Source organism: Rhamphochromis longiceps, linkage group LG20, assembly GCF_057381845.1.
Source record: "Rhamphochromis longiceps isolate RC_006_pf linkage group LG20, R_longiceps_female_GT1.1, whole genome shotgun sequence".
NCBI classification, from domain to species: domain Eukaryota; kingdom Metazoa; phylum Chordata; class Actinopteri; order Cichliformes; family Cichlidae; genus Rhamphochromis; species Rhamphochromis longiceps.
This window is the reverse complement of record NC_140576.1, coordinates 19,841,691-19,869,662: the sequence shown is the minus strand read 5'-3', so window position 1 is coordinate 19,869,662 and position 27,972 is coordinate 19,841,691. Positions and strand designations below refer to the sequence as shown.

At 38.5% G+C, this 27,972-nt stretch overlaps 1 protein-coding gene across 1 annotated transcript; it reads right to left on the bottom strand.

Moving 5' to 3' along the window:
* Positions 1-258: 258 nt before the first annotated feature.
* LOC146645191 (uncharacterized) lies at positions 259-8,156 on the bottom strand. Its single transcript, XM_085394304.1, has 6 exons — positions 8,069-8,156; positions 6,463-6,517; positions 2,297-3,275; positions 1,724-1,891; positions 1,237-1,332; positions 259-669 (listed from the first exon to the last, which is right to left on the bottom strand). Exons 3-6 carry the CDS (start codon positions 3,263-3,265, stop codon positions 259-261), a joined length of 1,644 nt encoding a protein of 547 aa, XP_085250430.1. The 5' UTR covers positions 3,266-3,275; positions 6,463-6,517; positions 8,069-8,156.
* Positions 8,157-27,972: the final 19,816 nt, after the last annotated feature.

The following is a 27,972-nucleotide window of genomic DNA, read 5'->3' as shown; positions in this document are numbered from 1 at the left end:
GTGCTTCATAAATAAAACAAGAGAAAAAGACTCCAAGGGTCACAACCTTCTGGATACATGTGAATAAAAGCTCGAGAGTCTGCGTATTGTAGGTCTAGTGCACAGAACTACCCAAAAAGCAGGAGAAATGAGGCATCCATGTACTGGTTTACACAACTGTACATAACTGGGAACAAACATCAGGTAGTGCATTGAGGTATTAGGCAACACAACGTTAAACATGAATAGTCCACAAAATGAGCAGTCATTCACTTTAAATTAGAAGTAGAAAAGCCCAATGATTAGGGAAAAAAACAAACAAAAAAAAGCTTCCTCAATACTCAGCTCAACAAGTAGTCCATTCTGAGTGATCCACTCATTGAACAAATCATTCTTCAGCGTCAGTAGACGCCCTTTCAGTGGTTTGTTGTCCTCAAGGCACATCACAACCTTCTGGATAAATGTGAATGTAAGCTCAAGTTTCTTTGGGTATTGTAGGTCTAGTGCATAGATGTACCCAAAGAGCAGGAGAAATGACTCAGCCAGATTTGTGGGACCATTCACAAGTATTTCATCCTCAATGACAATGCAGATGCTTTCGGGACTGAAGAGGGCCGAATCAGTAGTGTCATCCGTGACAACTGTCAGCAGAGCCACAGGAGTGTCAGTGAGGTCTGGACCATCTGCTGACTGCAAAACAAAAATAATACAAGAATGAGTTCAGCCCCACAAGGACACAAATCATGCTATTGATTAGAGGTGTGAATCTTCATAAGTCACACGTTTCTTTTAGGATTATAATGTCAACGATTTAATTTGATATGGCGATACATCATGATGCATTACAATAATCTTAATTTCGGTTTGACTTCAAAACATATGTTTAAATAAATGTTTTCAATAATAAATATATGCCAAGATTTTTGTTTTTGTTATTTACCAAACATTTCTCTGACCACAACATGGCACCTCCAAAAAAATAGAACACTTGAATTTTAAAAGGGAGATAGTTTTTATCTGCAGATTTTTTTTGTATAATAATCTTTCAACTATTTTCATGTTTTCTGGTTTATGCGTAACAATCTTCTTGCAATCTTATTCAACAATAGTTGATATATGGGAGAAAACAAGTCAGATGAGGACTGTGTTGAACCTCCTTCCTGATATACACCCTGGTTCTCCTTGAGTTCTGAGCGATGTCATATGTTTGACTGAACAGCTAGGCAAAGGGGTTGATGCTGAGGCCAGTACACTTACATCACAAGTCCTGAATAACATGGAGGCATCTTCACGCAGGTACACAGGAAGTGCACGAAGGACGAGGGCCCGTCTTGTATTTACATCATGCTGTTCCTAGATGAACATACAATATCTATTAGAATAGTATTTACACAAATGCAGAGTAAAAACAAAGTGTTGGATAGCCATGTTCTGATTGGACACCCCTGATCTATAACAATGACAAACTTTTTGTGTAACGGGCTAAACTTGTCAATCTAGAAGGGTAACCCTACCCTACCCTACCCTAGCCATAGATGGTAAATTCTGTATTTTGGATTTTTTTGGATATTTTGATAGGATAGATTTTGTCAAGATGTCCTTCTCCTAAAATGACAACCTTGTATCCATGGCATAATCACTTAATCTCGGAGCACAGTTGAAGCAATTGACACTATGGCTTCTTACAGCTGTGTACAAACCATCGGTTAATGTAATCCTGAATCATGTGAAATGAAAAATTTACCCGAATGTCATAAATTCTCATGAGCTTTGCTAGCTCCTCTGCAATCTTGCCAGTCTTGATGGCCTTGTCTCGGAACAAAGTGATGAGTCTAGGGGTGTGTCTGTCCAGCTCCTTGTAGAATTGAGTGCGCAGGTTAACATTGTTGATTCGGTGGAACTCTGCCACCACCTGTACATGAACAGAAATACACAGAAATGAACAAAGATGAATTAGGAACAGAATTGTGAATGTATTTTAAAAAGTTCTCAGGTTAGCAAAACCAGAGAAATTCTAATCAGAACCAAGGCCAAAATAGAAAGTTATTCGTCATTCTTTGTAATGTTATCTAAAGGAAATTTTAATAAATAAACTTCTAGAGACTTTGTTTACTATGAATGGGGAAAAAAAGAAAAAAAAACATCACAGTGATGTGTTGTCATTTTACATCTGCCATTTGCTTTTTGGTAAATTGTTTGAAAATCTAGACTTTTAAAAACTGGGAGAACAGTAAAGAGACAGACAGACATATACACACACACACACACACACACACACACACACACACACACACACACACTTTTAATTTTATTTTACCTGTGACTCTATAAGTAGGGCTGGCCATCTGTCCACGACGTCTCTCACTCGTGGAGCTACAACAGCTCCAACAATTTCTTGGCGACGTAGGGCATAGGTTGTGTCCATGAGCTTGCCTATGACCAAGTAGTTTCTCTCAGTCTTTTCGACTTCATGCATGATCTTTTCTCTCATTTTTTCCAGAGAGGCTGGGGTTTGATCCTTCGGTAGGTTAGTGATGTAGTTGACCTCAGCTTTTCGAGCTTTCTTTATGTTTTGATGGGGGTGATCATTGTTGGGGTTGTTTCGGCTCCGCCTCCCTGTGTTGATGGCTACTTCTGCAACCCCAGCTTTGGCCAGATTGTTACGGTAAGATGCAAGCTTGTACCCCATGTGGCGTTTCCATCCCAACGCCCCGTCTTCACCAGCTGTCATTCTGAGACATGGATGAGCTCTAATCAAAGCTTGAGCAGCCATTGCCAATTCCTTGTCATGTGCGTATGCTTTAAAACTGTAGATTGTTTCTGCCATTTTTCTAAGGATTTCACTCTTCTGTGATCTCTTTAACTTCAGCAATTTTCCTGATTCTTCATAAACTCGATTTCCTTCTTCTAGTATATGATCCATTTCATAACCAAAACTAGGAACAACAAATTCATCAGGCCAACTCTTCTGGCGCTGTATCGCAGGTACATGTGGGAGTATGTCTGTGTCAGAAGATGCAGTAGAGAAGGTGTCGCTTTCAGGTCTGACAACTCTTAATGTGCCCTTCTCTGGTAACTCCTGGATGTCCACAAGGAGACAAAGATCACCATCAAAGTCCGGATCCTCATAGTGAAGGCTAAAGTCCCCATCCAGTCTTGGCTTGAACCTCTCTTGAATTATTTCTTTCAGCTCCTCCACTGACTTTGGTCGCTCAAGTAGAGTAAGTTTCAGGGCGGTGTCTCGTTCAACATACACACGCAGCACATGCTTCTGGGCAGCAGCCATCTTTTGGTTCCTAGGGGAAGAAAAAAAAAGAAAAAGGGAAAAAAAAGAACAAACATTAATTTTTATGGAGAGTAAACGTGATACAAACAATGTACACAAGTCCATAGCCTCACTTGAACGATGGGAAGTATGGAAGGACACCTGCTGGAGTGAGGCAGTTTATTCATGGACCCACTGCCCAGCACAGCTCCAAGAGAATGTTGAAGTCAGCTGTTAACCTGCTTCAATAAATCTTCAATGTAATAATATGAAACGTTTTGGTGTCAAGAGCAATCTTCCATCTACGTTGTAAGCACAGAGAGGTGTTTTGTCATTTAGCTCTGATGGGGTGTGAACAGCCAGATTATTTGGGAAAAGTTCGTAAGATCTCAGGTGTTCAATGTAGTGCGATATGTGCCTTTGGCAAAGAAAGACAACACTACTATTAACCAGGAGAACCTGTTCAATTCTACAGAACTTAGGCAGTCCTCCCTCTTGTCCAACAGACAAAAACATTCCTACATTATAATCAGTTCCATCAATGCAGATCTTTGATGTGCTGTAAATAACATTGCTTGCTGTTATTTGTTTAACATATGTCTTTGCAACATCTGGAAGCATTGATACCAGTACAGAGGAGACATTTGATGCTTGCTGGTGAGGTCTGAAGAATCCTGAGGCACTGAGATGAAATGCTACCATGTACTGATGCCTGTCGGCGAGTGTTTTTAACACATTTTTAAAGTTTTGTGTATCGTGTACAACTCTCTTGAAAAAACTGTGTTTTCCCTCAAACCTCATTGTCCACAAGTGTACAAGGGGCCCAAAAAGACGTATAAGGTCAGGATAGTGTTCAATGTAGTGATGCTTAGGACGGAGTTTGAAATCTGGAAAGGCTTCTTTCAGCATCTGTCTATGATCTTGGATCTTCGACTGTAAATACTGGATGGACTCCTCTGTGAATTCTGAAGACAGTGATAACTCTACTACCTCTTTTAAGTCCATTAGCACAGTCCATATCCCATCCTCTTCAGGAACAGCATTTCCAATAATCAAAGGGAGCAGTCTAAGCAATGTGGCATTTTCATGGCCATTACCACCAATGCTTTTCTTTAAAGCAAAGCTCTGTGGTATTTTATGAGGTTTCTCAAGCTTGTCTGTTCCTTGGTAGGGAAATGACAGAATTCTGTCATTCAAATATTCAAGGGTGAAGTATTTGCGACGGATCATCTCTCCAATACACAGGGCGAGCTCTGTAGGCACAATGCCCTCCAAAAGATCATGGAGGGCATCAGGTGGAAAGCCAGTGACAGTATGAAAATGCTCTAGTTGCTGTCTCAGGACACAATCTGCCTGAACACCATTTTGACTCCGACTGACCCCATGCATTACGGCATGCACATCACTATTATGGCTGTCTTTTGTCCTAAGACTGAACTCGCCGCTTGCAACTTCATGAGTCTGAAGTTTAACTTGTGTTGCTGTGCAGAACCTGCAAAAGTGTTCTGCTCTAAAAGACTTTGAAAAGCCTGCCAACTCATGGGCTGCAAGATTGTCACACACCACACACATGACTGTTCCTTGGACTACCTTACCAATAGACTCAATAAATATCCCATCTTGTTCAAGGGTACGGAGGTCTCTCAACAAAGGACCAAGTGCTTTTTCATACCCAAATGTCTGGATGTCAGCCACTTTACATAAAGCAGCAAGCTGAATCACATGCAAGGCTGACCGGTATTTACTGGGAAGATCAGCAAGCATCCAGTATACTGAACAGATTTTGTGTATTTTGCGCGATGTGCCAAGCGGATTGGCTATCTCCAAATCATCAATGTACAAAATTAGTGTTATTTTGAACTCATCTGAAGACAAGAATGTGTTCTCTTTGAAGTACAAACCATCTTGGTGGCTTACATAGACACCGTTTTGTGCCACCTTTGTTTCTTTAATTTTATCAAGAATATCTGTATGACTGAAGATTTTTTGTATCATTTTGAGAATGGGAACATGTACTGCTGTGTGTCCTGGCTGTAGCAGATACTGTACAGGCTTTACCACAGGGTAATTATTTTCGATGAAGGTTTTCCTTCTCTTGGTTGAGGATAACGGCTTCCCCTTAGCTGTGGCACTGACAATAACATTGCAGTCCATAACAGTACTGACAACCTCATTTAGAATTGCTTCACTGACAGTGATATCATGACTCTCTAAGACCTCTCTGATGTCATGTTTGAGTATCGGTTGGGACAAGAAAAATATCTGAGTCAAATGTTCCACTATTTCCTGAGATGCCATTTCTGACACATGAAGAATAGATTGCATCTTTAGAAATAACGATGCCAAGTTATGGTTCAGCTGGGCCTTTAACATGTCTGGGTCACACTGACTGTTTATCTCATCGAGATCAAATGTGTCTGCAGACCCTGGACTGTGAGTTTCAGCAGGTTCCCGAAGACTTTCTGCTGCAACTAGCTCTGGGGCGCTATCGTTGTATGCCAATACAACACATTCACCAAAGCCTGAATCACCACTATGCTTTCTACTTTTGTGTGCATTAAATGCTGAGTAACTATTTGTTCTGTAATTACAGTTTTTGAATGGGCATGGTACCATCTCATGACTTCGTAAATGATTTCTCAAGTGACCAAACAGAATTCCCTCAGAAAAGGGCTGTGTGAAGTTACACAAAGGACATATAAAACAACTACGTGCTCCTTCAGTTGCATCAACTCTATGTGAATCATTATGTGATCTTGACAGATGAGCTTTCATTGCCTCGAATGATGGAAAAGTACAAATGCAACTGTCATAGAGACATGGCAGGGGGGACACTCGTGAATATTGGGTATGCAATACAGTGTAGTGCCAAAATAATTGTCCCCGAGTATTTGAAGTTGCAGAACACAACTTGCATTTCCACTCCATTGGGCCAACTTCACCCCTGCAATTAAAACATTTGCAGTCAAAACCATTTCAGCCCTGTTTGCACTTTTGGCTTTTCAAAATGCACTGTTTACACGCATTGTACTTAAAATGCATGTCAATTTTTAAATTAGGTGGAACATAATTATGCCAACAAGTTCACACAGTAATTTAATTTTGTCTGTTCTGTTGCAAAAAAAAAATCTAAAAATTTTGAATAATTCAGGGCAAAATTCTCTAGTTTCTTTGTATTTATTTTTTATTTAAATTAGGACACAAATTATAAAACTCACCCACTGACAACTGGTGAAATGCTGACTCTCTGTAGCGCTCTTTGCAGTCTGATATCTGTAAACAATATGTGCACAAAGACGACTTGTTAATGTTCAAAAACATTTTTTGCACAGCACACACACGTAGTCAGCTGATCTCATCTGATGCAGATCTGCTCCTTGATCAAGTGACATTTGTCCGGATTTTTGGCACGAGTCACGTCGAATCAGCACCGCAGCTGGATGGCCCGATTTACATACCCAGCGCAGCTGATACTCACCACAATAATTTACTAAGATTATATGCACTCCTGTTATTAAGTCCAGTTCAGTCTGTTAATGTTAACCGTTTCAAACTAATGTTAATAGGTGTGTTGCTAAGCTTAATAACTTAAATAACAAACTTGAAATTTACCCGTCCTATTTTCCCCTTTATTGTTTTTTCTCTGTGCTGTAAATCTTCTGTCTAAGAAGAAATCTGAAGCTGCTGTTCTGAAAATGAGCTACCAAAACTTTTTCTGAATGAATCAATAAAGATCAATTTATGGAAAGCTGTGATGAAGGCGGTTTTGTCTTTAATTATATTCAACAATATAACATATTCGACCACTTTTAAGTGATTTTGTGATCTTTAATACACTTTAATACACTAAAGTTAAGGTTTTTTACCTAATTTCTAGTAAGTGGCCCAGCCCCTCCTATATTTTTATGTATGTGGCCCTCAGTGAAAAAAGTTTGGACACCCCTGCCTTACAGGTTAGGGAGTATTTGTGATCCGCACAGTCTGCATCAATGATTCTTTCTTAGCCTGGGAGCAGAACGCGGCTCTTTATTTTCATTTCATTTCAATTTATCTAGCAAAGATCGATAGGGTCTGGCTTAAAGGTGTCAAGGAGGCGCCTCAGTCTGGCTGGTTGAGCCTTGTCGAATTAGCGCGAACAATTTAGGTGAACTTCGTTCGTAGCACCGAGTTTGACCAGTGTGTAATGTTAGGCTGAATCAGGCGATGCATTTTTCCGCAAGGCTTGACTTGTAGAGCTCGCTTAGTGGAATACCCCTCTAAACTGTTAAAAGAACTTCGAGATTATCTCACAACCACACATTTGAGACTACGAAAAAATACAAACATGTGTCTAATTACCATCATGATAACACACTCATGTTGTTTATTATTGTTCGCTTCATGCTAGCACACACACATAGCTCAACAGCGTAAACTACTGACTGTGTAACACGGACACTTATTGAAATAAGTATACTCACAATACACACGTGCATTACCGGCGAATACGACAACCGGTAGAAACGGACAGTAGAAAATTTTAGTAGAAAGTTCAAAGGCATAGAGCTAGAACTGCCACCGTCAACTTCCCGGGCAAGAATACAATGCATTATGGGAAATGTTGTCCCCCACGGAAAACCGCCAAAACGTTACACCGTTCTAATTTGAAATAACATTACGTATTTGTCACATTCGAAAACTTCTAAAATTACAATTACTTGGATTCGAATTCATTTATAACAAACATTCACTGTGCGCAAAGTACGAATGTATTTCCAGTAAAAAAATAAAAAAGAATGTTTATCGAAATTAAATTTAAACAAAACAAAAACACGTTAGACTTACCAAATTTAGGGCAGTTGATGAAAAAAAATAAGGTGGTGGTCGTGGTAGGTTGAAGTTGGGGACTCTTAATCCACACGGGCTGGCCAAATCTTCCCTGCATCAAGGTAAATTCAAGATGGCTGACTCAGCTTTCCTGAGGGAGCGACAAGACTCCACCCACCAGAACGTCACTAATATATGCTTCTTAAACTTTTTGAGCGTTCCGAACAAATTAGCTAAAAAATATTGAGCCCTATTCAATTAAAGTTGCATAAAAGCCAACAGAGCTCAATACTTTATAGTTTGCTCAACTACAAAACGACATTTGAGTGTTATGAGCTTATTAGTTATGAGCTAGAACAACTGTTAGGGATTACAGTGTGGGGAACTCCACCGAAACAAAGTATAGGTTTTCATTATGTGAATAACTTGGAAATCTTAGCTCAAACAGCTGCAAAACCTGTTTGCCCAGCACGGAGACCTTGAGTTCTATAAGATAAAGCCATAAACATGTGTATCCGAGTCTTCTATCAAAAGTTACAGCTATTTATATGAAGTTGTACAAAAACGCTTTCTTTCGCCAAGACAGTGCGTTTCTCACTGTTACCTGCATTTGAATGGGGAACTCGACCGAAACAAAGTATAGGTTTTCATTATGTGAATAACTTGGAAATCTTAGCTCAAACAGCTGCAAAACCTGTTTTCCCAGCACGGAGACCTTGAGTTCTATAAGATAAAGCCATAAACATGTTTGTCTGAGTCTTCTATCAAAAGTTACAGCTATTTCTATGAAGTTGTACAAAAACGCTTTCTTTCGCCAAGACAGTGCGTTTCTCACTGTTACATGCATTTGAATGGGGAACTCGACCGAAACAAAGTATAGGTTTTCATTATGTGAATAACTTGGAAATCTTAGCTCAAACAGCTGCAAAACCTGTTTTCCCAGCACGGAGACCTTGAGTTCTATAAGATAAAGCCATAAACATGTGTATCCGAGTCTTCTATCAAAAGTTACAGCTATTTATATGAAGTTGTACAAAAACGCTTTCTTTCGCCAAGACAGTGCGTTTCTCACTGTTACATGCATTTGAATGGGGAACTCGACCGAAACAAAGTATAGGTTTTCATTATGTGAATAACTTGGAAATCTTAGCTCAAACAGCTGCAAAACCTGTTTTCCCAGCACGGAGACCTTGAGTTCTATAAGATAAAGCCATAAACATGTTTGTCTGAGTCTTCTATCAAAAGTTACAGCTATTTATATGAAGTTGTACAAAAACGCTTTCTTTCGCCAAGACAGTGCGTTTCTCACTGTTACATGCATTTGAATGGGGAACTCGACCGAAACAAAGTATAGGTTTTCATTATGTGAATAACTTGGAAATCTTAGCTCAAACAGCTGCAAAACCTGTTTTCCCAGCACGGAGACCTTGAGTTCTATAAGATAAAGCCATAAACATGTTTGTCTGAGTCTTCTATCAAAAGTTACAGCTATTTCTATGAAGTTGTACAAAAACGCTTTCTTTCGCCAAGACAGTGCGTTTCTCACTGTTACATGCATTTGAGTGGGGAACTCGACCGAAACAAAGTATAGGTTTTCATTATGTGAATAACTTGGAAATCTTAGCTCAAACAGCTGCAAAACCTGTTTTCCCAGCACGGAGACCTTGAGTTCTATAAGATAAAGCCATAAACATGTGTATCCGAGTCTTCTATCAAAAGTTACAGCTATTTCTATGAAGTTGTACAAAAACGCTTTCTTTCGCCAAGACAGTGCGTTTCTCACTGTTACATGCATTTGAATGGGGAACTCGACCGAAACAAAGTATAGGTTTTCATTATGTGAATAACTTGGAAATCTTAGCTCAAACAGCTGCAAAACCTGTTTTCCCAGCACGGAGACCTTGAGTTCTATAAGATAAAGCCATAAACATGTTTGTCTGAGTCTTCTATCAAAAGTTACAGCTATTTATATGAAGTTGTACAAAAACGCTTTCTTTCGCCAAGACAGTGCGTTTCTCACTGTTACATGCATTTGAATGGGGAACTCGACCGAAACAAAGTATAGGTTTTCATTATGAGAATAACTTGGAAATCTTAGCTCAAACAGCTGCAAAACCTGTTTTCCCAGCACGGAGACCTTGAGTTCTATAAGATAAAGCCATAAACATGTTTGTCTGAGTCTTCTATCAAAAGTTACAGCTATTTCTATGAAGTTGTACAAAAACGCTTTCTTTCGCCAAGACAGTGCGTTTCTCACTGTTACATGCATTTGAATGGGGAACTCCACCGAAACAAAGTATAGGTTTTCATTATGTGAATAACTTGGAAATCTTAGCTCAAACAGCTGCAAAACCTGTTTTCCCAGCACGGAGACCTTGAGTTCTATAAGATAAAGCCATAAACATGTTTGTCTGAGTCTTCTATCAAAAGTTACAGCTATTTATATGAAGTTGTACAAAAACGCTTTCTTTCGCCAAGACAGTGCGTTTCTCACTGTTACATGCATTTGAATGGGGAACTCGACCGAAACAAAGTATAGGTTTTCATTATGTGAATAACTTGGAAATCTTAGCTCAAACAGCTGCAAAACCTGTTTTCCCAGCACGGAGACCTTGAGTTCTATAAGATAAAGCCATAAACATGTTTGTCTGAGTCTTCTATCAAAAGTTACAGCTATTTATATGAAGTTGTACAAAAACGCTTTCTTTCGCCAAGACAGTGCGTTTCTCACTGTTACATGCATTTGAATGGGGAACTCGACCGAAACAAAGTATAGGTTTTCATTATGTGAATAACTTGGAAATCTTAGCTCAAACAGCTGCAAAACCTGTTTTCCCAGCACGGAGACCTTGAGTTCTATAAGATAAAGCCATAAACATGTGTATCCGAGTCTTCTATCAAAAGTTACAGCTATTTATATGAAGTTGTACAAAAACGCTTTCTTTCGCCAAGACAGTGCGTTTCTCACTGTTACATGCATTTGAATGGGGAACTCCACCGAAACAAAGTATAGGTTTTCATTATGTGAATAACTTGGAAATCTTAGCTCAAACAGCTGCAAAACCTGTTTTCCCAGCACGGAGACCTTGAGTTCTATAAGATAAAGCCATAAACATGTTTGTCTGAGTCTTCTATCAAAAGTTACAGCTATTTATATGAAGTTGTACAAAAACGCTTTCTTTCGCCAAGACAGTGCGTTTCTCACTGTTACATGCATTTGAATGGGGAACTCGACCGAAACAAAGTATAGGTTTTCATTATGTGAATAACTTGGAAATCTTAGCTCAAACAGCTGCAAAACCTGTTTTCCCAGCACGGAGACCTTGAGTTCTATAATATAAGGCCATAAACATGTTTGTCTGAGTCTTCTATCAAAAGTTACAGCTATTTCTATGAAGTTGTACAAAAACGCTTTCTTTCGCCAAGACAGTGCGTTTCTCACTGTTACATGCATTTGAATGGGGAACTCGACCGAAACAAAGTATAGGTTTTCATTATGTGAATAACTTGGAAATCTTAGCTCAAACAGCTGCAAAACCTGTTTGCCCAGCACGGGAACCTTGAGTTCTATAAGATAAAGCCATAAACATGTTTGTCTGAGTCTTCTATCAAAAGTTACAGCTATTTATATGAAGTTGTACAAAAACGCTTTCTTTCGCCAAGACAGTACGTTTCTCACTGTTACATGCATTTGAATGGGGAACTCCACCGAAAGAAAGTATAGGTTTTCATTATGTGAATAACTTGGAAATCTTAGCTCAAACAGCTGCAAAACCTGTTTTCCCAGCACGGAGACCTTGAGTTCTATAAGATAAAGCCATAAACATGTTTGTCTGAGTCTTCTATCAAAAGTTACAGCTATTTATATGAAGTTGTACAAAAACGCTTTCTTTCGCCAAGACAGTGCGTTTCTCACTGTTACATGCATTTGAATGGGGAACTCGACCGAAACAAAGTATAGGTTTTCATTATGTGAATAACTTGGAAATCTTAGCTCAAACAGCTGCAAAACCTGTTTTCCCAGCACGGAGACCTTGAGTTCTATAAGATAAAGCCATAAACATGTTTGTCTGAGTCTTCTATCAAAAGTTACAGCTATTTATATGAAGTTGTACAAAAACGCTTTCTTTCGCCAAGACAGTGCGTTTCTCACTGTTACATGCATTTGAATGGGGAACTCGACCGAAACAAAGTATAGGTTTTCATTATGTGAATAACTTGGAAATCTTAGCTCAAACAGCTGCAAAACTTGTTTTCCCAGCACGGAGACCTTGAGTTCTATAAGATAAAGCCATAAACATGTTTGTCTGAGTCTTCTATCAAAAGTTACAGCTATTTATATGAAGTTGTACAAAAACGCTTTCTTTCGCCAAGACAGTGCGTTTCTCACTGTTACATGCATTTGAATGGGGAACTCGACCGAAACAAAGTATAGGTTTTCATTATGTGAATAACTTGGAAATCTTAGCTCAAACAGCTGCAAAACCTGTTTGCCCAGCACGGGAACCTTGAGTTCTATAAGATAAAGCCATAAACATGTGTATCCGAGTCTTCTATCAAAAGTTACAGCTATTTATATGAAGTTGTACAAAAACGCTTTCTTTCGCCAAGACAGTGCGTTTCTCACTGTTACATGCATTTGAATGGGGAACTCGACCGAAAAAAAGTATAAGTTTTCATTATGTGAATAACTTGGAAATCTTAGCTCAAACAGCTGCAAAACCTGTTTTCCCAGCACGGAGACCTTGAGTTCTATAATATAAGGCCATAAACATGTTTGTCTGAGTCTTCTATCAAAAGTTACAGCTATTTCTATGAAGTTGTACAAAAACGCTTTCTTTCGCCAAGACAGAAAGCGTATAGAACTCAAGGTCTCCGTGCTAGGAAAACAGGTTTTGCAGCTGTTTGAGCTAAGATTTCCAAGTTATTCACATAATGAAAACCTATACTTTGTTTCGGTGGAGTTCCCCATTCAAATGCATGTAACAGTGAGAAACGCACAGTCTTGGCGTGTTACATGCATTTGAATGGGGAACTCGACCGAAACAAAGTATAGGTTTTCATTATGTGAATAACTTGGAAATCTTAGCTCAAACAGCTGCAAAACCTGTTTTCCCAGCACGGAGACCTTGAGTTCTATAAGATAAAGCCATAAACATGTTTGTCTGAGTCTTCTATCAAAAGTTACAGCTATTTCTATGAAGTTGTACAAAAACGCTTTCTTTCGCCAAGACAGTGCGTTTCTCACTGTTACATGCATTTGAATGGGGAACTCGACCGAAACAAAGTATAGGTTTTCATTATGTGAATAACTTGGAAATCTTAGCTCAAACAGCTGCAAAACCTGTTTGCCCAGCACGGGAACCTTGAGTTCTATAAGATAAAGCCATAAACATGTTTGTCTGAGTCTTCTATCAAAAGTTACAGCTATTTATATGAAGTTGTACAAAAACGCTTTCTTTCGCCAAGACAGTACGTTTCTCACTGTTACATGCATTTGAATGGGGAACTCCACCGAAACAAAGTATAGGTTTTCATTATGTGAATAACTTGGAAATCTTAGCTCAAACAGCTGCAAAACCTGTTTGCCCAGCACGGAGACCTTGAGTTCTATAAGATAAAGCCATAAACATGTGTATCCGAGTCTTCTATCAAAAGTTACAGCTATTTATATGAAGTTGTACAAAAACGCTTTCTTTCGCCAAGACAGTGCGTTTCTCACTGTTACCTGCATTTGAATGGGGAACTCGACCGAAACAAAGTATAGGTTTTCATTATGTGAATAACTTGGAAATCTTAGCTCAAACAGCTGCAAAACCTGTTTTCCCAGCACGGAGACCTTGAGTTCTATAAGATAAAGCCATAAACATGTTTGTCTGAGTCTTCTATCAAAAGTTACAGCTATTTCTATGAAGTTGTACAAAAACGCTTTCTTTCGCCAAGACAGTGCGTTTCTCACTGTTACATGCATTTGAATGGGGAACTCGACCGAAACAAAGTATAGGTTTTCATTATGTGAATAACTTGGAAATCTTAGCTCAAACAGCTGCAAAACCTGTTTTCCCAGCACGGAGACCTTGAGTTCTATAAGATAAAGCCATAAACATGTGTATCCGAGTCTTCTATCAAAAGTTACAGCTATTTATATGAAGTTGTACAAAAACGCTTTCTTTCGCCAAGACAGTGCGTTTCTCACTGTTACATGCATTTGAATGGGGAACTCGACCGAAACAAAGTATAGGTTTTCATTATGTGAATAACTTGGAAATCTTAGCTCAAACAGCTGCAAAACCTGTTTTCCCAGCACGGAGACCTTGAGTTCTATAAGATAAAGCCATAAACATGTTTGTCTGAGTCTTCTATCAAAAGTTACAGCTATTTATATGAAGTTGTACAAAAACGCTTTCTTTCGCCAAGACAGTGCGTTTCTCACTGTTACATGCATTTGAATGGGGAACTCGACCGAAACAAAGTATAGGTTTTCATTATGTGAATAACTTGGAAATCTTAGCTCAAACAGCTGCAAAACCTGTTTTCCCAGCACGGAGACCTTGAGTTCTATAAGATAAAGCCATAAACATGTTTGTCTGAGTCTTCTATCAAAAGTTACAGCTATTTCTATGAAGTTGTACAAAAACGCTTTCTTTCGCCAAGACAGTGCGTTTCTCACTGTTACATGCATTTGAGTGGGGAACTCGACCGAAACAAAGTATAGGTTTTCATTATGTGAATAACTTGGAAATCTTAGCTCAAACAGCTGCAAAACCTGTTTTCCCAGCACGGAGACCTTGAGTTCTATAAGATAAAGCCATAAACATGTGTATCCGAGTCTTCTATCAAAAGTTACAGCTATTTCTATGAAGTTGTACAAAAACGCTTTCTTTCGCCAAGACAGTGCGTTTCTCACTGTTACATGCATTTGAATGGGGAACTCGACCGAAACAAAGTATAGGTTTTCATTATGTGAATAACTTGGAAATCTTAGCTCAAACAGCTGCAAAACCTGTTTTCCCAGCACGGAGACCTTGAGTTCTATAAGATAAAGCCATAAACATGTTTGTCTGAGTCTTCTATCAAAAGTTACAGCTATTTATATGAAGTTGTACAAAAACGCTTTCTTTCGCCAAGACAGTGCGTTTCTCACTGTTACATGCATTTGAATGGGGAACTCGACCGAAACAAAGTATAGGTTTTCATTATGAGAATAACTTGGAAATCTTAGCTCAAACAGCTGCAAAACCTGTTTTCCCAGCACGGAGACCTTGAGTTCTATAAGATAAAGCCATAAACATGTTTGTCTGAGTCTTCTATCAAAAGTTACAGCTATTTATATGAAGTTGTACAAAAACGCTTTCTTTCGCCAAGACAGTGCGTTTCTCACTGTTACATGCATTTGAATGGGGAACTCCACCGAAACAAAGTATAGGTTTTCATTATGTGAATAACTTGGAAATCTTAGCTCAAACAGCTGCAAAACCTGTTTTCCCAGCACGGAGACCTTGAGTTCTATAAGATAAAGCCATAAACATGTTTGTCTGAGTCTTCTATCAAAAGTTACAGCTATTTATATGAAGTTGTACAAAAACGCTTTCTTTCGCCAAGACAGTGCGTTTCTCACTGTTACATGCATTTGAATGGGGAACTCGACCGAAACAAAGTATAGGTTTTCATTATGTGAATAACTTGGAAATCTTAGCTCAAACAGCTGCAAAACCTGTTTTCCCAGCACGGAGACCTTGAGTTCTATAAGATAAAGCCATAAACATGTTTGTCTGAGTCTTCTATCAAAAGTTACAGCTATTTATATGAAGTTGTACAAAAACGCTTTCTTTCGCCAAGACAGTGCGTTTCTCACTGTTACATGCATTTGAATGGGGAACTCCACCGAAACAAAGTATAGGTTTTCATTATGTGAATAACTTGGGAATCTTAGCTCAAACAGCTGCAAAACCTGTTTTCCCAGCACGGAGACCTTGAGTTCTATAAGATAAAGCCATAAACATGTGTATCCGAGTCTTCTATCAAAAGTTACAGCTATTTATATGAAGTTGTACAAAAACGCTTTCTTTCGCCAAGACAGTGCGTTTCTCACTGTTACATGCATTTGAATGGGGAACTCCACCGAAACAAAGTATAGGTTTTCATTATGTGAATAACTTGGAAATCTTAGCTCAAACAGCTGCAAAACCTGTTTTCCCAGCACGGAGACCTTGAGTTCTATAAGATAAAGCCATAAACATGTTTGTCTGAGTCTTCTATCAAAAGTTACAGCTATTTATATGAAGTTGTACAAAAACGCTTTCTTTCGCCAAGACAGTGCGTTTCTCACTGTTACATGCATTTGAATGGGGAACTCGACCGAAACAAAGTATAGGTTTTCATTATGTGAATAACTTGGAAATCTTAGCTCAAACAGCTGCAAAACCTGTTTTCCCAGCACGGAGACCTTGAGTTCTATAATATAAGGCCATAAACATGTTTGTCTGAGTCTTCTATCAAAAGTTACAGCTATTTCTATGAAGTTGTACAAAAACGCTTTCTTTCGCCAAGACAGTGCGTTTCTCACTGTTACATGCATTTGAATGGGGAACTCGACCGAAACAAAGTATAGGTTTTCATTATGTGAATAACTTGGAAATCTTAGCTCAAACAGCTGCAAAACCTGTTTGCCCAGCACGGGAACCTTGAGTTCTATAAGATAAAGCCATAAACATGTTTGTCTGAGTCTTCTATCAAAAGTTACAGCTATTTATATGAAGTTGTACAAAAACGCTTTCTTTCGCCAAGACAGTACGTTTCTCACTGTTACATGCATTTGAATGGGGAACTCCACCGAAACAAAGTATAGGTTTTCATTATGTGAATAACTTGGAAATCTTAGCTCAAACAGCTGCAAAACCTGTTTGCCCAGCACGGAGACCTTGAGTTCTATAAGATAAAGCCATAAACATGTGTATCCGAGTCTTCTATCAAAAGTTACAGCTATTTATATGAAGTTGTACAAAAACGCTTTCTTTCGCCAAGACAGTGCGTTTCTCACTGTTACCTGCATTTGAATGGGGAACTCGACCGAAACAAAGTATAGGTTTTCATTATGTGAATAACTTGGAAATCTTAGCTCAAACAGCTGCAAAACCTGTTTTCCCAGCACGGAGACCTTGAGTTCTATAAGATAAAGCCATAAACATGTTTGTCTGAGTCTTCTATCAAAAGTTACAGCTATTTCTATGAAGTTGTACAAAAACGCTTTCTTTCGCCAAGACAGTGCGTTTCTCACTGTTACATGCATTTGAATGGGGAACTCGACCGAAACAAAGTATAGGTTTTCATTATGTGAATAACTTGGAAATCTTAGCTCAAACAGCTGCAAAACCTGTTTGCCCAGCACGGAGACCTTGAGTTCTATAAGATAAAGCCATAAACATGTGTATCCGAGTCTTCTATCAAAAGTTACAGCTATTTATATGAAGTTGTACAAAAACGCTTTCTTTCGCCAAGACTGTGCGTTTCTCACTGTTACATGCATTTGAATGGGGAACTCCACCGAAACAAAGTATAGGTTTTCATTATGTGAATAACTTGGAAATCTTAGCTCAAACAGCTGCAAAACCTGTTTTCCCAGCACGGAGACCTTGAGTTCTATAAGATAAAGCCATAAACATGTTTGTCTGAGTCTTCTATCAAAAGTTACAGCTATTTCTATGAAGTTGTACAAAAACGTTTTCTTTCGCCAAGACAGTGCGTTTCTCACTGTTACATGCATTTTGAATGGGGAACTCGACCGAAACAAAGTATAGGTTTTCATTATGTGAATAACTTGGAAATCTTAGCTCAAACAGCTGCAAAACCTGTTTTCCCAGCACGGAGACCTTGAGTTCTATAATATAAGGCCATAAACATGTTTGTCTGAGTCTTCTATCAAAAGTTACAGCTATTTCTATGAAGTTGTACAAAAACGCTTTCTTTCGCCAAGACAGTGCGTTTCTCACTGTTACATGCATTTGAATGGGGAACTCGACCGAAACAAAGTATAGGTTTTCATTATGTGAATAACTTGGAAATCTTAGCTCAAACAGCTGCAAAACCTGTTTTCCCAGCACGGAGACCTTGAGTTCTATAAGATAAAGCCATAAACATGTTTGTCTGAGTCTTCTATCAAAAGTTACAGCTATTTATATGAAGTTGTACAAAAACGCTTTCTTTCGCCAAGACAGTGCGTTTCTCACTGTTACATGCATTTGAATGGGGAACTCGACCGAAACAAAGTATAGGTTTTCATTATGTGAATAACTTGGAAATCTTAGCTCAAACAGCTGCAAAACCTGTTTTCCCAGCACGGAGACCTTGAGTTCTATAAGATAAAGCCATAAACATGTTTGTCTGAGTCTTCTATCAAAAGTTACAGCTATTTATATGAAGTTGTACAAAAACGCTTTCTTTCGCCAAGACAGTGCGTTTCTCACTGTTACATGCATTTGAGTGGGGAACTCGACCGAAACAAAGTATAGGTTTTCATTATGTGAATAACTTGGAAATCTTAGCTCAAACAGCTGCAAAACCTGTTTTCCCAGCACGGAGACCTTGAGTTCTATAAGATAAAGCCATAAACATGTGTATCCGAGTCTTCTATCAAAAGTTACAGCTATTTCTATGAAGTTGTACAAAAACGCTTTCTTTCGCCAAGACAGTGCGTTTCTCACTGTTACATGCATTTGAATGGGGAACTCGACCGAAACAAAGTATAGGTTTTCATTATGTGAATAACTTGGAAATCTTAGCTCAAACAGCTGCAAAACCTGTTTTCCCAGCACGGAGACCTTGAGTTCTATAAGATAAAGCCATAAACATGTTTGTCTGAGTCTTCTATCAAAAGTTACAGCTATTTATATGAAGTTGTACAAAAACGCTTTCTTTCGCCAAGACAGTGCGTTTCTCACTGTTACATGCATTTGAATGGGGAACTCCACCGAAACAAAGTATAGGTTTTCATTATGTGAATAACTTGGAAATCTTAGCTCAAACAGCTGCAAAACCTGTTTTCCCAGCACGGAGACCTTGAGTTCTATAAGATAAAGCCATAAACATGTTTGTCTGAGTCTTCTATCAAAAGTTACAGCTATTTATATGAAGTTGTACAAAAACGCTTTCTTTCGCCAAGACAGTGCGTTTCTCACTGTTACATGCATTTGAATGGGGAACTCGACCGAAACAAAGTATAGGTTTTCATTATGTGAATAACTTGGAAATCTTAGCTCAAACAGCTGCAAAACCTGTTTGCCCAGCACGGGAACCTTGAGTTCTATAAGATAAAGCCATAAACATGTGTATCCGAGTCTTCTATCAAAAGTTACAGCTATTTATATGAAGTTGTACAAAAACGCTTTCTTTCGCCAAGACAGTGCGTTTCTCACTGTTACATGCATTTGAATGGGGAACTCGACCGAAACAAAGTATAAGTTTTCATTATGTGAATAACTTGGAAATCTTAGCTCAAACAGCTGCAAAACCTGTTTTCCCAGCACGGAGACCTTGAGTTCTATAATATAAGGCCATAAACATGTTTGTCTGAGTCTTCTATCAAAAGTTACAGCTATTTCTATGAAGTTGTACAAAAACGCTTTCTTTCGCCAAGACAGTGCGTTTCTCACTGTTACATGCATTTGAATGGGGAACTCGACCGAAACAAAGTATAGGTTTTCATTATGTGAATAACTTGGAAATCTTAGCTCAAACAGCTGCAAAACCTGTTTGCCCAGCACGGGAACCTTGAGTTCTATAAGATAAAGCCATAAACATGTTTGTCTGAGTCTTCTATCAAAAGTTACAGCTATTTATATGAAGTTGTACAAAAACGCTTTCTTTCGCCAAGACAGTACGTTTCTCACTGTTACATGCATTTGAATGGGGAACTCGACCGAAACAAAGTATAGGTTTTCATTATGTGAATAACTTGGAAATCTTAGCTCAAACAGCTGCAAAACCTGTTTTCCCAGCACGGAGACCTTGAGTTCTATAAGATAAAGCCATAAACATGTTTGTCTGAGTCTTCTATCAAAAGTTACAGCTATTTCTATGAAGTTGTACAAAAACGCTTTCTTTCGCCAAGACAGTGCGTTTCTCACTGTTACATGCATTTGAATGGGGAACTCCACCGAAACAAAGTATAGGTTTTCATTATGTGAATAACTTGGAAATCTTAGCTCAAACAGCTGCAAAACCTGTTTGCCCAGCACGGAGACCTTGAGTTCTATAAGATAAAGCCATAAACATGTGTATCCGAGTCTTCTATCAAAAGTTACAGCTATTTATATGAAGTTGTACAAAAACGCTTTCTTTCGCCAAGACTGTGCGTTTCTCACTGTTACATGCATTTGAATGGGGAACTCCACCGAAACAAAGTATAGGTTTTCATTATGTGAATAACTTGGAAATCTTAGCTCAAACAGCTGCAAAACCTGTTTTCCCAGCACGGAGACCTTGAGTTCTATAAGATAAAGCCATAAACATGTTTGTCTGAGTCTTCTATCAAAAGTTACAGCTATTTCTATGAAGTTGTACAAAAACGTTTTCTTTCGCCAAGACAGTGCGTTTCTCACTGTTACATGCATTTTGAATGGGGAACTCGACCGAAACAAAGTATAGGTTTTCATTATGTGAATAACTTGGAAATCTTAGCTCAAACAGCTGCAAAACCTGTTTTCCCAGCACGGAGACCTTGAGTTCTATAATATAAGGCCATAAACATGTTTGTCTGAGTCTTCTATCAAAAGTTACAGCTATTTCTATGAAGTTGTACAAAAACGCTTTCTTTCGCCAAGACAGTGCGTTTCTCACTGTTACATGCATTTGAATGGGGAACTCGACCGAAACAAAGTATAGGTTTTCATTATGTGAATAACTTGGAAATCTTAGCTCAAACAGCTGCAAAACCTGTTTTCCCAGCACGGAGACCTTGAGTTCTATAAGATAAAGCCATAAACATGTTTGTCTGAGTCTTCTATCAAAAGTTACAGCTATTTATATGAAGTTGTACAAAAACGCTTTCTTTCGCCAAGACAGTGCGTTTCTCACTGTTACATGCATTTGAATGGGGAACTCGACCGAAACAAAGTATAGGTTTTCATTATGTGAATAACTTGGAAATCTTAGCTCAAACAGCTGCAAAACCTGTTTTCCCAGCACGGAGACCTTGAGTTCTATAAGATAAAGCCATAAACATGTTTGTCTGAGTCTTCTATCAAAAGTTACAGCTATTTATATGAAGTTGTACAAAAACGCTTTCTTTCGCCAAGACAGTGCGTTTCTCACTGTTACATGCATTTGAGTGGGGAACTCGACCGAAACAAAGTATAGGTTTTCATTATGTGAATAACTTGGAAATCTTAGCTCAAACAGCTGCAAAACCTGTTTTCCCAGCACGGAGACCTTGAGTTCTATAAGATAAAGCCATAAACATGTGTATCCGAGTCTTCTATCAAAAGTTACAGCTATTTCTATGAAGTTGTACAAAAACGCTTTCTTTCGCCAAGACAGTGCGTTTCTCACTGTTACATGCATTTGAATGGGGAACTCGACCGAAACAAAGTATAGGTTTTCATTATGTGAATAACTTGGAAATCTTAGCTCAAACAGCTGCAAAACCTGTTTTCCCAGCACGGAGACCTTGAGTTCTATAATATAAGGCCATAAACATGTTTGTCTGAGTCTTCTATCAAAAGTTACAGCTATTTCTATGAAGTTGTACAAAAACGCTTTCTTTCGCCAAGACAGTGCGTTTCTCACTGTTACATGCATTTGAATGGGGAACTCGACCGAAACAAAGTATAGGTTTTCATTATGTGAATAACTTGGAAATCTTAGCTCAAACAGCTGCAAAACCTGTTTGCCCAGCACGGGAACCTTGAGTTCTATAAGATAAAGCCATAAACATGTTTGTCTGAGTCTTCTATCAAAAGTTACAGCTATTTATATGAAGTTGTACAAAAACGCTTTCTTTCGCCAAGACAGTACGTTTCTCACTGTTACATGCATTTGAATGGGGAACTCCACCGAAACAAAGTATAGGTTTTCATTATGTGAATAACTTGGAAATCTTAGCTCAAACAGCTGCAAAACCTGTTTGCCCAGCACGGAGACCTTGAGTTCTATAAGATAAAGCCATAAACATGTGTATCCGAGTCTTCTATCAAAAGTTACAGCTATTTATATGAAGTTGTACAAAAACGCTTTCTTTCGCCAAGACAGTGCGTTTCTCACTGTTACCTGCATTTGAATGGGGAACTCGACCGAAACAAAGTATAGGTTTTCATTATGTGAATAACTTGGAAATCTTAGCTCAAACAGCTGCAAAACCTGTTTTCCCAGCACGGAGACCTTGAGTTCTATAAGATAAAGCCATAAACATGTTTGTCTGAGTCTTCTATCAAAAGTTACAGCTATTTCTATGAAGTTGTACAAAAACGCTTTCTTTCGCCAAGACAGTGCGTTTCTCACTGTTACATGCATTTGAATGGGGAACTCGACCGAAACAAAGTATAGGTTTTCATTATGTGAATAACTTGGAAATCTTAGCTCAAACAGCTGCAAAACCTGTTTGCCCAGCACGGAGACCTTGAGTTCTATAAGATAAAGCCATAAACATGTGTATCCGAGTCTTCTATCAAAAGTTACAGCTATTTATATGAAGTTGTACAAAAACGCTTTCTTTCGCCAAGACTGTGCGTTTCTCACTGTTACATGCATTTGAATGGGGAACTCCACCGAAACAAAGTATAGGTTTTCATTATGTGAATAACTTGGAAATCTTAGCTCAAACAGCTGCAAAACCTGTTTTCCCAGCACGGAGACCTTGAGTTCTATAAGATAAAGCCATAAACATGTTTGTCTGAGTCTTCTATCAAAAGTTACAGCTATTTCTATGAAGTTGTACAAAAACGTTTTCTTTCGCCAAGACAGTGCGTTTCTCACTGTTACATGCATTTTGAATGGGGAACTCGACCGAAACAAAGTATAGGTTTTCATTATGTGAATAACTTGGAAATCTTAGCTCAAACAGCTGCAAAACCTGTTTTCCCAGCACGGAGACCTTGAGTTCTATAATATAAGGCCATAAACATGTTTGTCTGAGTCTTCTATCAAAAGTTACAGCTATTTCTATGAAGTTGTACAAAAACGCTTTCTTTCGCCAAGACAGTGCGTTTCTCACTGTTACATGCATTTGAATGGGGAACTCGACCGAAACAAAGTATAGCTTGGAACTTGGAAATCTTAGCTCAAACAGCTGCAAAACCTGTTTTCCCAGCACGGAGACCTTGAGTTCTATAAGATAAAGCCATAAACATGTTTGTCTGAGTCTTCTATCAAAAGTTACAGCTATTTATATGAAGTTGTACAAAAACGCTTTCTTTCGCCAAGACAGTGCGTTTCTCACTGTTACATGCATTTGAATGGGGAACTCGACCGAAACAAAGTATAGGTTTTCATTATGTGAATAACTTGGAAATCTTAGCTCAAACAGCTGCAAAACCTGTTTTCCCAGCACGGAGACCTTGAGTTCTATAAGATAAAGCCATAAACATGTTTGTCTGAGTCTTCTATCAAAAGTTACAGCTATTTATATGAAGTTGTACAAAAACGCTTTCTTTCGCCAAGACAGTGCGTTTCTCACTGTTACATGCATTTGAGTGGGGAACTCGACCGAAACAAAGTATAGGTTTTCATTATGTGAATAACTTGGAAATCTTAGCTCAAACAGCTGCAAAACCTGTTTTCCCAGCACGGAGACCTTGAGTTCTATAAGATAAAGCCATAAACATGTTTGTCTGAGTCTTCTATCAAAAGTTACAGCTATTTATATGAAGTTGTACAAAAACGCTTTCTTTCGCCAAGACAGTGCGTTTCTCACTGTTACATGCATTTGAATGGGGAACTCGACCGAAACAAAGTATAGGTTTTCATTATGTGAATAACTTGGAAATCTTAGCTCAAACAGCTGCAAAACCTGTTTTCCCAGCACGGAGACCTTGAGTTCTATAATATAAGGCCATAAACATGTTTGTCTGAGTCTTCTATCAAAAGTTACAGCTATTTCTATGAAGTTGTACAAAAACGCTTTCTTTCGCCAAGACAGTGCGTTTCTCACTGTTACATGCATTTGAATGGGGAACTCGACCGAAACAAAGTATAGGTTTTCATTATGTGAATAACTTGGAAATCTTAGCTCAAACAGCTGCAAAACCTGTTTTCCCAGCACGGAGACCTTGAGTTCTATAAGATAAAGCCATAAACATGTTTGTCTGAGTCTTCTATCAAAAGTTACAGCTATTTATATGAAGTTGTACAAAAACGCTTTCTTTCGCCAAGACAGTGCGTTTCTCACTGTTACATGCATTTGAATGGGGAACTCGACCGAAACAAAGTATAGGTTTTCATTATGTGAATAACTTGGAAATCTTAGCTCAAACAGCTGCAAAACCTGTTTTCCCAGCACGGAGACCTTGAGTTCTATAAGATAAAGCCATAAACATGTTTGTCTGAGTCTTCTATCAAAAGTTACAGCTATTTATATGAAGTTGTACAAAAACGCTTTCTTTCGCCAAGACAGTGCGTTTCTCACTGTTACATGCATTTGAGTGGGGAACTCGACCGAAACAAAGTATAGGTTTTCATTATGTGAATAACTTGGAAATCTTAGCTCAAACAGCTGCAAAACCTGTTTTCCCAGCACGGAGACCTTGAGTTCTATAAGATAAAGCCATAAACATGTGTATCCGAGTCTTCTATCAAAAGTTACAGCTATTTCTATGAAGTTGTACAAAAACGCTTTCTTTCGCCAAGACAGTGCGTTTCTCACTGTTACATGCATTTGAATGGGGAACTCGACCGAAACAAAGTATAGGTTTTCATTATGTGAATAACTTGGAAATCTTAGCTCAAACAACTGCAAAACCTGTTTTCCCAGCACGGAGACCTTGAGTTCTATAAGATAAAGCCATAAACATGTTTGTCTGAGTCTTCTATCAAAAGTTACAGCTATTTATATGAAGTTGTACAAAAACGCTTTCTTTCGCCAAGACAGTGCGTTTCTCACTGTTACATGCATTTGAATGGGGAACTCCACCGAAACAAAGTATAGGTTTTCATTATGTGAATAACTTGGAAATCTTAGCTCAAACAGCTGCAAAACCTGTTTTCCCAGCACGGAGACCTTGAGTTCTATAAGATAAAGCCATAAACATGTTTGTCTGAGTCTTCTATCAAAAGTTACAGCTATTTATATGAAGTTGTACAAAAACGCTTTCTTTCGCCAAGACAGTGCGTTTCTCACTGTTACATGCATTTGAATGGGGAACTCGACCGAAACAAAGTATAGGTTTTCATTATGTGAATAACTTGGAAATCTTAGCTCAAACAGCTGCAAAACCTGTTTGCCCAGCACGGGAACCTTGAGTTCTATAAGATAAAGCCATAAACATGTGTATCCGAGTCTTCTATCAAAAGTTACAGCTATTTCTATGAAGTTGTACAAAAACGCTTTCTTTCGCCAAGACAGTGCGTTTCTCACTGTTACATGCATTTGAATGGGGAACTCGACCGAAACAAAGTATAGGTTTTCATTATGTGAATAACTTGGAAATCTTAGCTCAAACAGCTGCAAAACCTGTTTTCCCAGCACGGAGACCTTGAGTTCTATAAGATAAAGCCATAAACATGTTTGTCTGAGTCTTCTATCAAAAGTTACAGCTATTTATATGAAGTTGTACAAAAACGCTTTCTTTCGCCAAGACAGTGCGTTTCTCACTGTTACATGCATTTGAATGGGGAACTCCACCGAAACAAAGTATAGGTTTTCATTATGTGAATAACTTGGAAATCTTAGCTCAAACAGCTGCAAAACCTGTTTTCCCAGCACGGAGACCTTGAGTTCTATAAGATAAAGCCATAAACATGTTTGTCTGAGTCTTCTATCAAAAGTTACAGCTATTTATATGAAGTTGTACAAAAACGCTTTCTTTCGCCAAGACAGTGCGTTTCTCACTGTTACATGCATTTGAATGGGGAACTCGACCGAAACAAAGTATAGGTTTTCATTATGTGAATAACTTGGAAATCTTAGCTCAAACAGCTGCAAAACCTGTTTGCCCAGCACGGGAACCTTGAGTTCTATAAGATAAAGCCATAAACATGTGTATCCGAGTCTTCTATCAAAAGTTACAGCTATTTATATGAAGTTGTACAAAAACGCTTTCTTTCGCCAAGACAGTGCGTTTCTCACTGTTACATGCATTTGAATGGGGAACTCGACCGAAACAAAGTATAAGTTTTCATTATGTGAATAACTTGGAAATCTTAGCTCAAACAGCTGCAAAACCTGTTTTCCCAGCACGGAGACCTTGAGTTCTATAATATAAGGCCATAAACATGTTTGTCTGAGTCTTCTATCAAAAGTTACAGCTATTTCTATGAAGTTGTACAAAAACGCTTTCTTTCGCCAAGACAGTGCGTTTCTCACTGTTACATGCATTTGAATGGGGAACTCGACCGAAACAAAGTATAGGTTTTCATTATGTGAATAACTTGGAAATCTTAGCTCAAACAGCTGCAAAACCTGTTTGCCCAGCACGGGAACCTTGAGTTCTATAAGATAAAGCCATAAACATGTTTGTCTGAGTCTTCTATCAAAAGTTACAGCTATTTATATGAAGTTGTACAAAAACGCTTTCTTTCGCCAAGACAGTACGTTTCTCACTGTTACATGCATTTGAATGGGGAACTCGACCGAAACAAAGTATAGGTTTTCATTATGTGAATAACTTGGAAATCTTAGCTCAAACAGCTGCAAAACCTGTTTTCCCAGCACGGAGACCTTGAGTTCTATAAGATAAAGCCATAAACATGTTTGTCTGAGTCTTCTATCAAAAGTTACAGCTATTTCTATGAAGTTGTACAAAAACGTTTTCTTTCGCCAAGACAGTGCGTTTCTCACTGTTACATGCATTTTGAATGGGGAACTCGACCGAAACAAAGTATAGGTTTTCATTATGTGAATAACTTGGAAATCTTAGCTCAAACAGCTGCAAAACCTGTTTTCCCAGCACGGAGACCTTGAGTTCTATAATATAAGGCCATAAACATGTTTGTCTGAGTCTTCTATCAAAAGTTACAGCTATTTCTATGAAGTTGTACAAAAACGCTTTCTTTCGCCAAGACAGTGCGTTTCTCACTGTTACATGCATTTGAATGGGGAACTCGACCGAAACAAAGTATAGGTTTTCATTATGTGAATAACTTGGAAATCTTAGCTCAAACAGCTGCAAAACCTGTTTTCCCAGCACGGAGACCTTGAGTTCTATAAGATAAAGCCATAAACATGTTTGTCTGAGTCTTCTATCAAAAGTTACAGCTATTTATATGAAGTTGTACAAAAACGCTTTCTTTCGCCAAGACAGTGCGTTTCTCACTGTTACATGCATTTGAATGGGGAACTCGACCGAAACAAAGTATAGGTTTTCATTATGTGAATAACTTGGAAATCTTAGCTCAAACAGCTGCAAAACCTGTTTTCCCAGCACGGAGACCTTGAGTTCTATAAGATAAAGCCATAAACATGTTTGTCTGAGTCTTCTATCAAAAGTTACAGCTATTTATATGAAGTTGTACAAAAACGCTTTCTTTCGCCAAGACAGTGCGTTTCTCACTGTTACATGCATTTGAGTGGGGAACTCGACCGAAACAAAGTATAGGTTTTCATTATGTGAATAACTTGGAAATCTTAGCTCAAACAGCTGCAAAACCTGTTTTCCCAGCACGGAGACCTTGAGTTCTATAAGATAAAGCCATAAACATGTGTATCCGAGTCTTCTATCAAAAGTTACAGCTATTTCTATGAAGTTGTACAAAAACGCTTTCTTTCGCCAAGACAG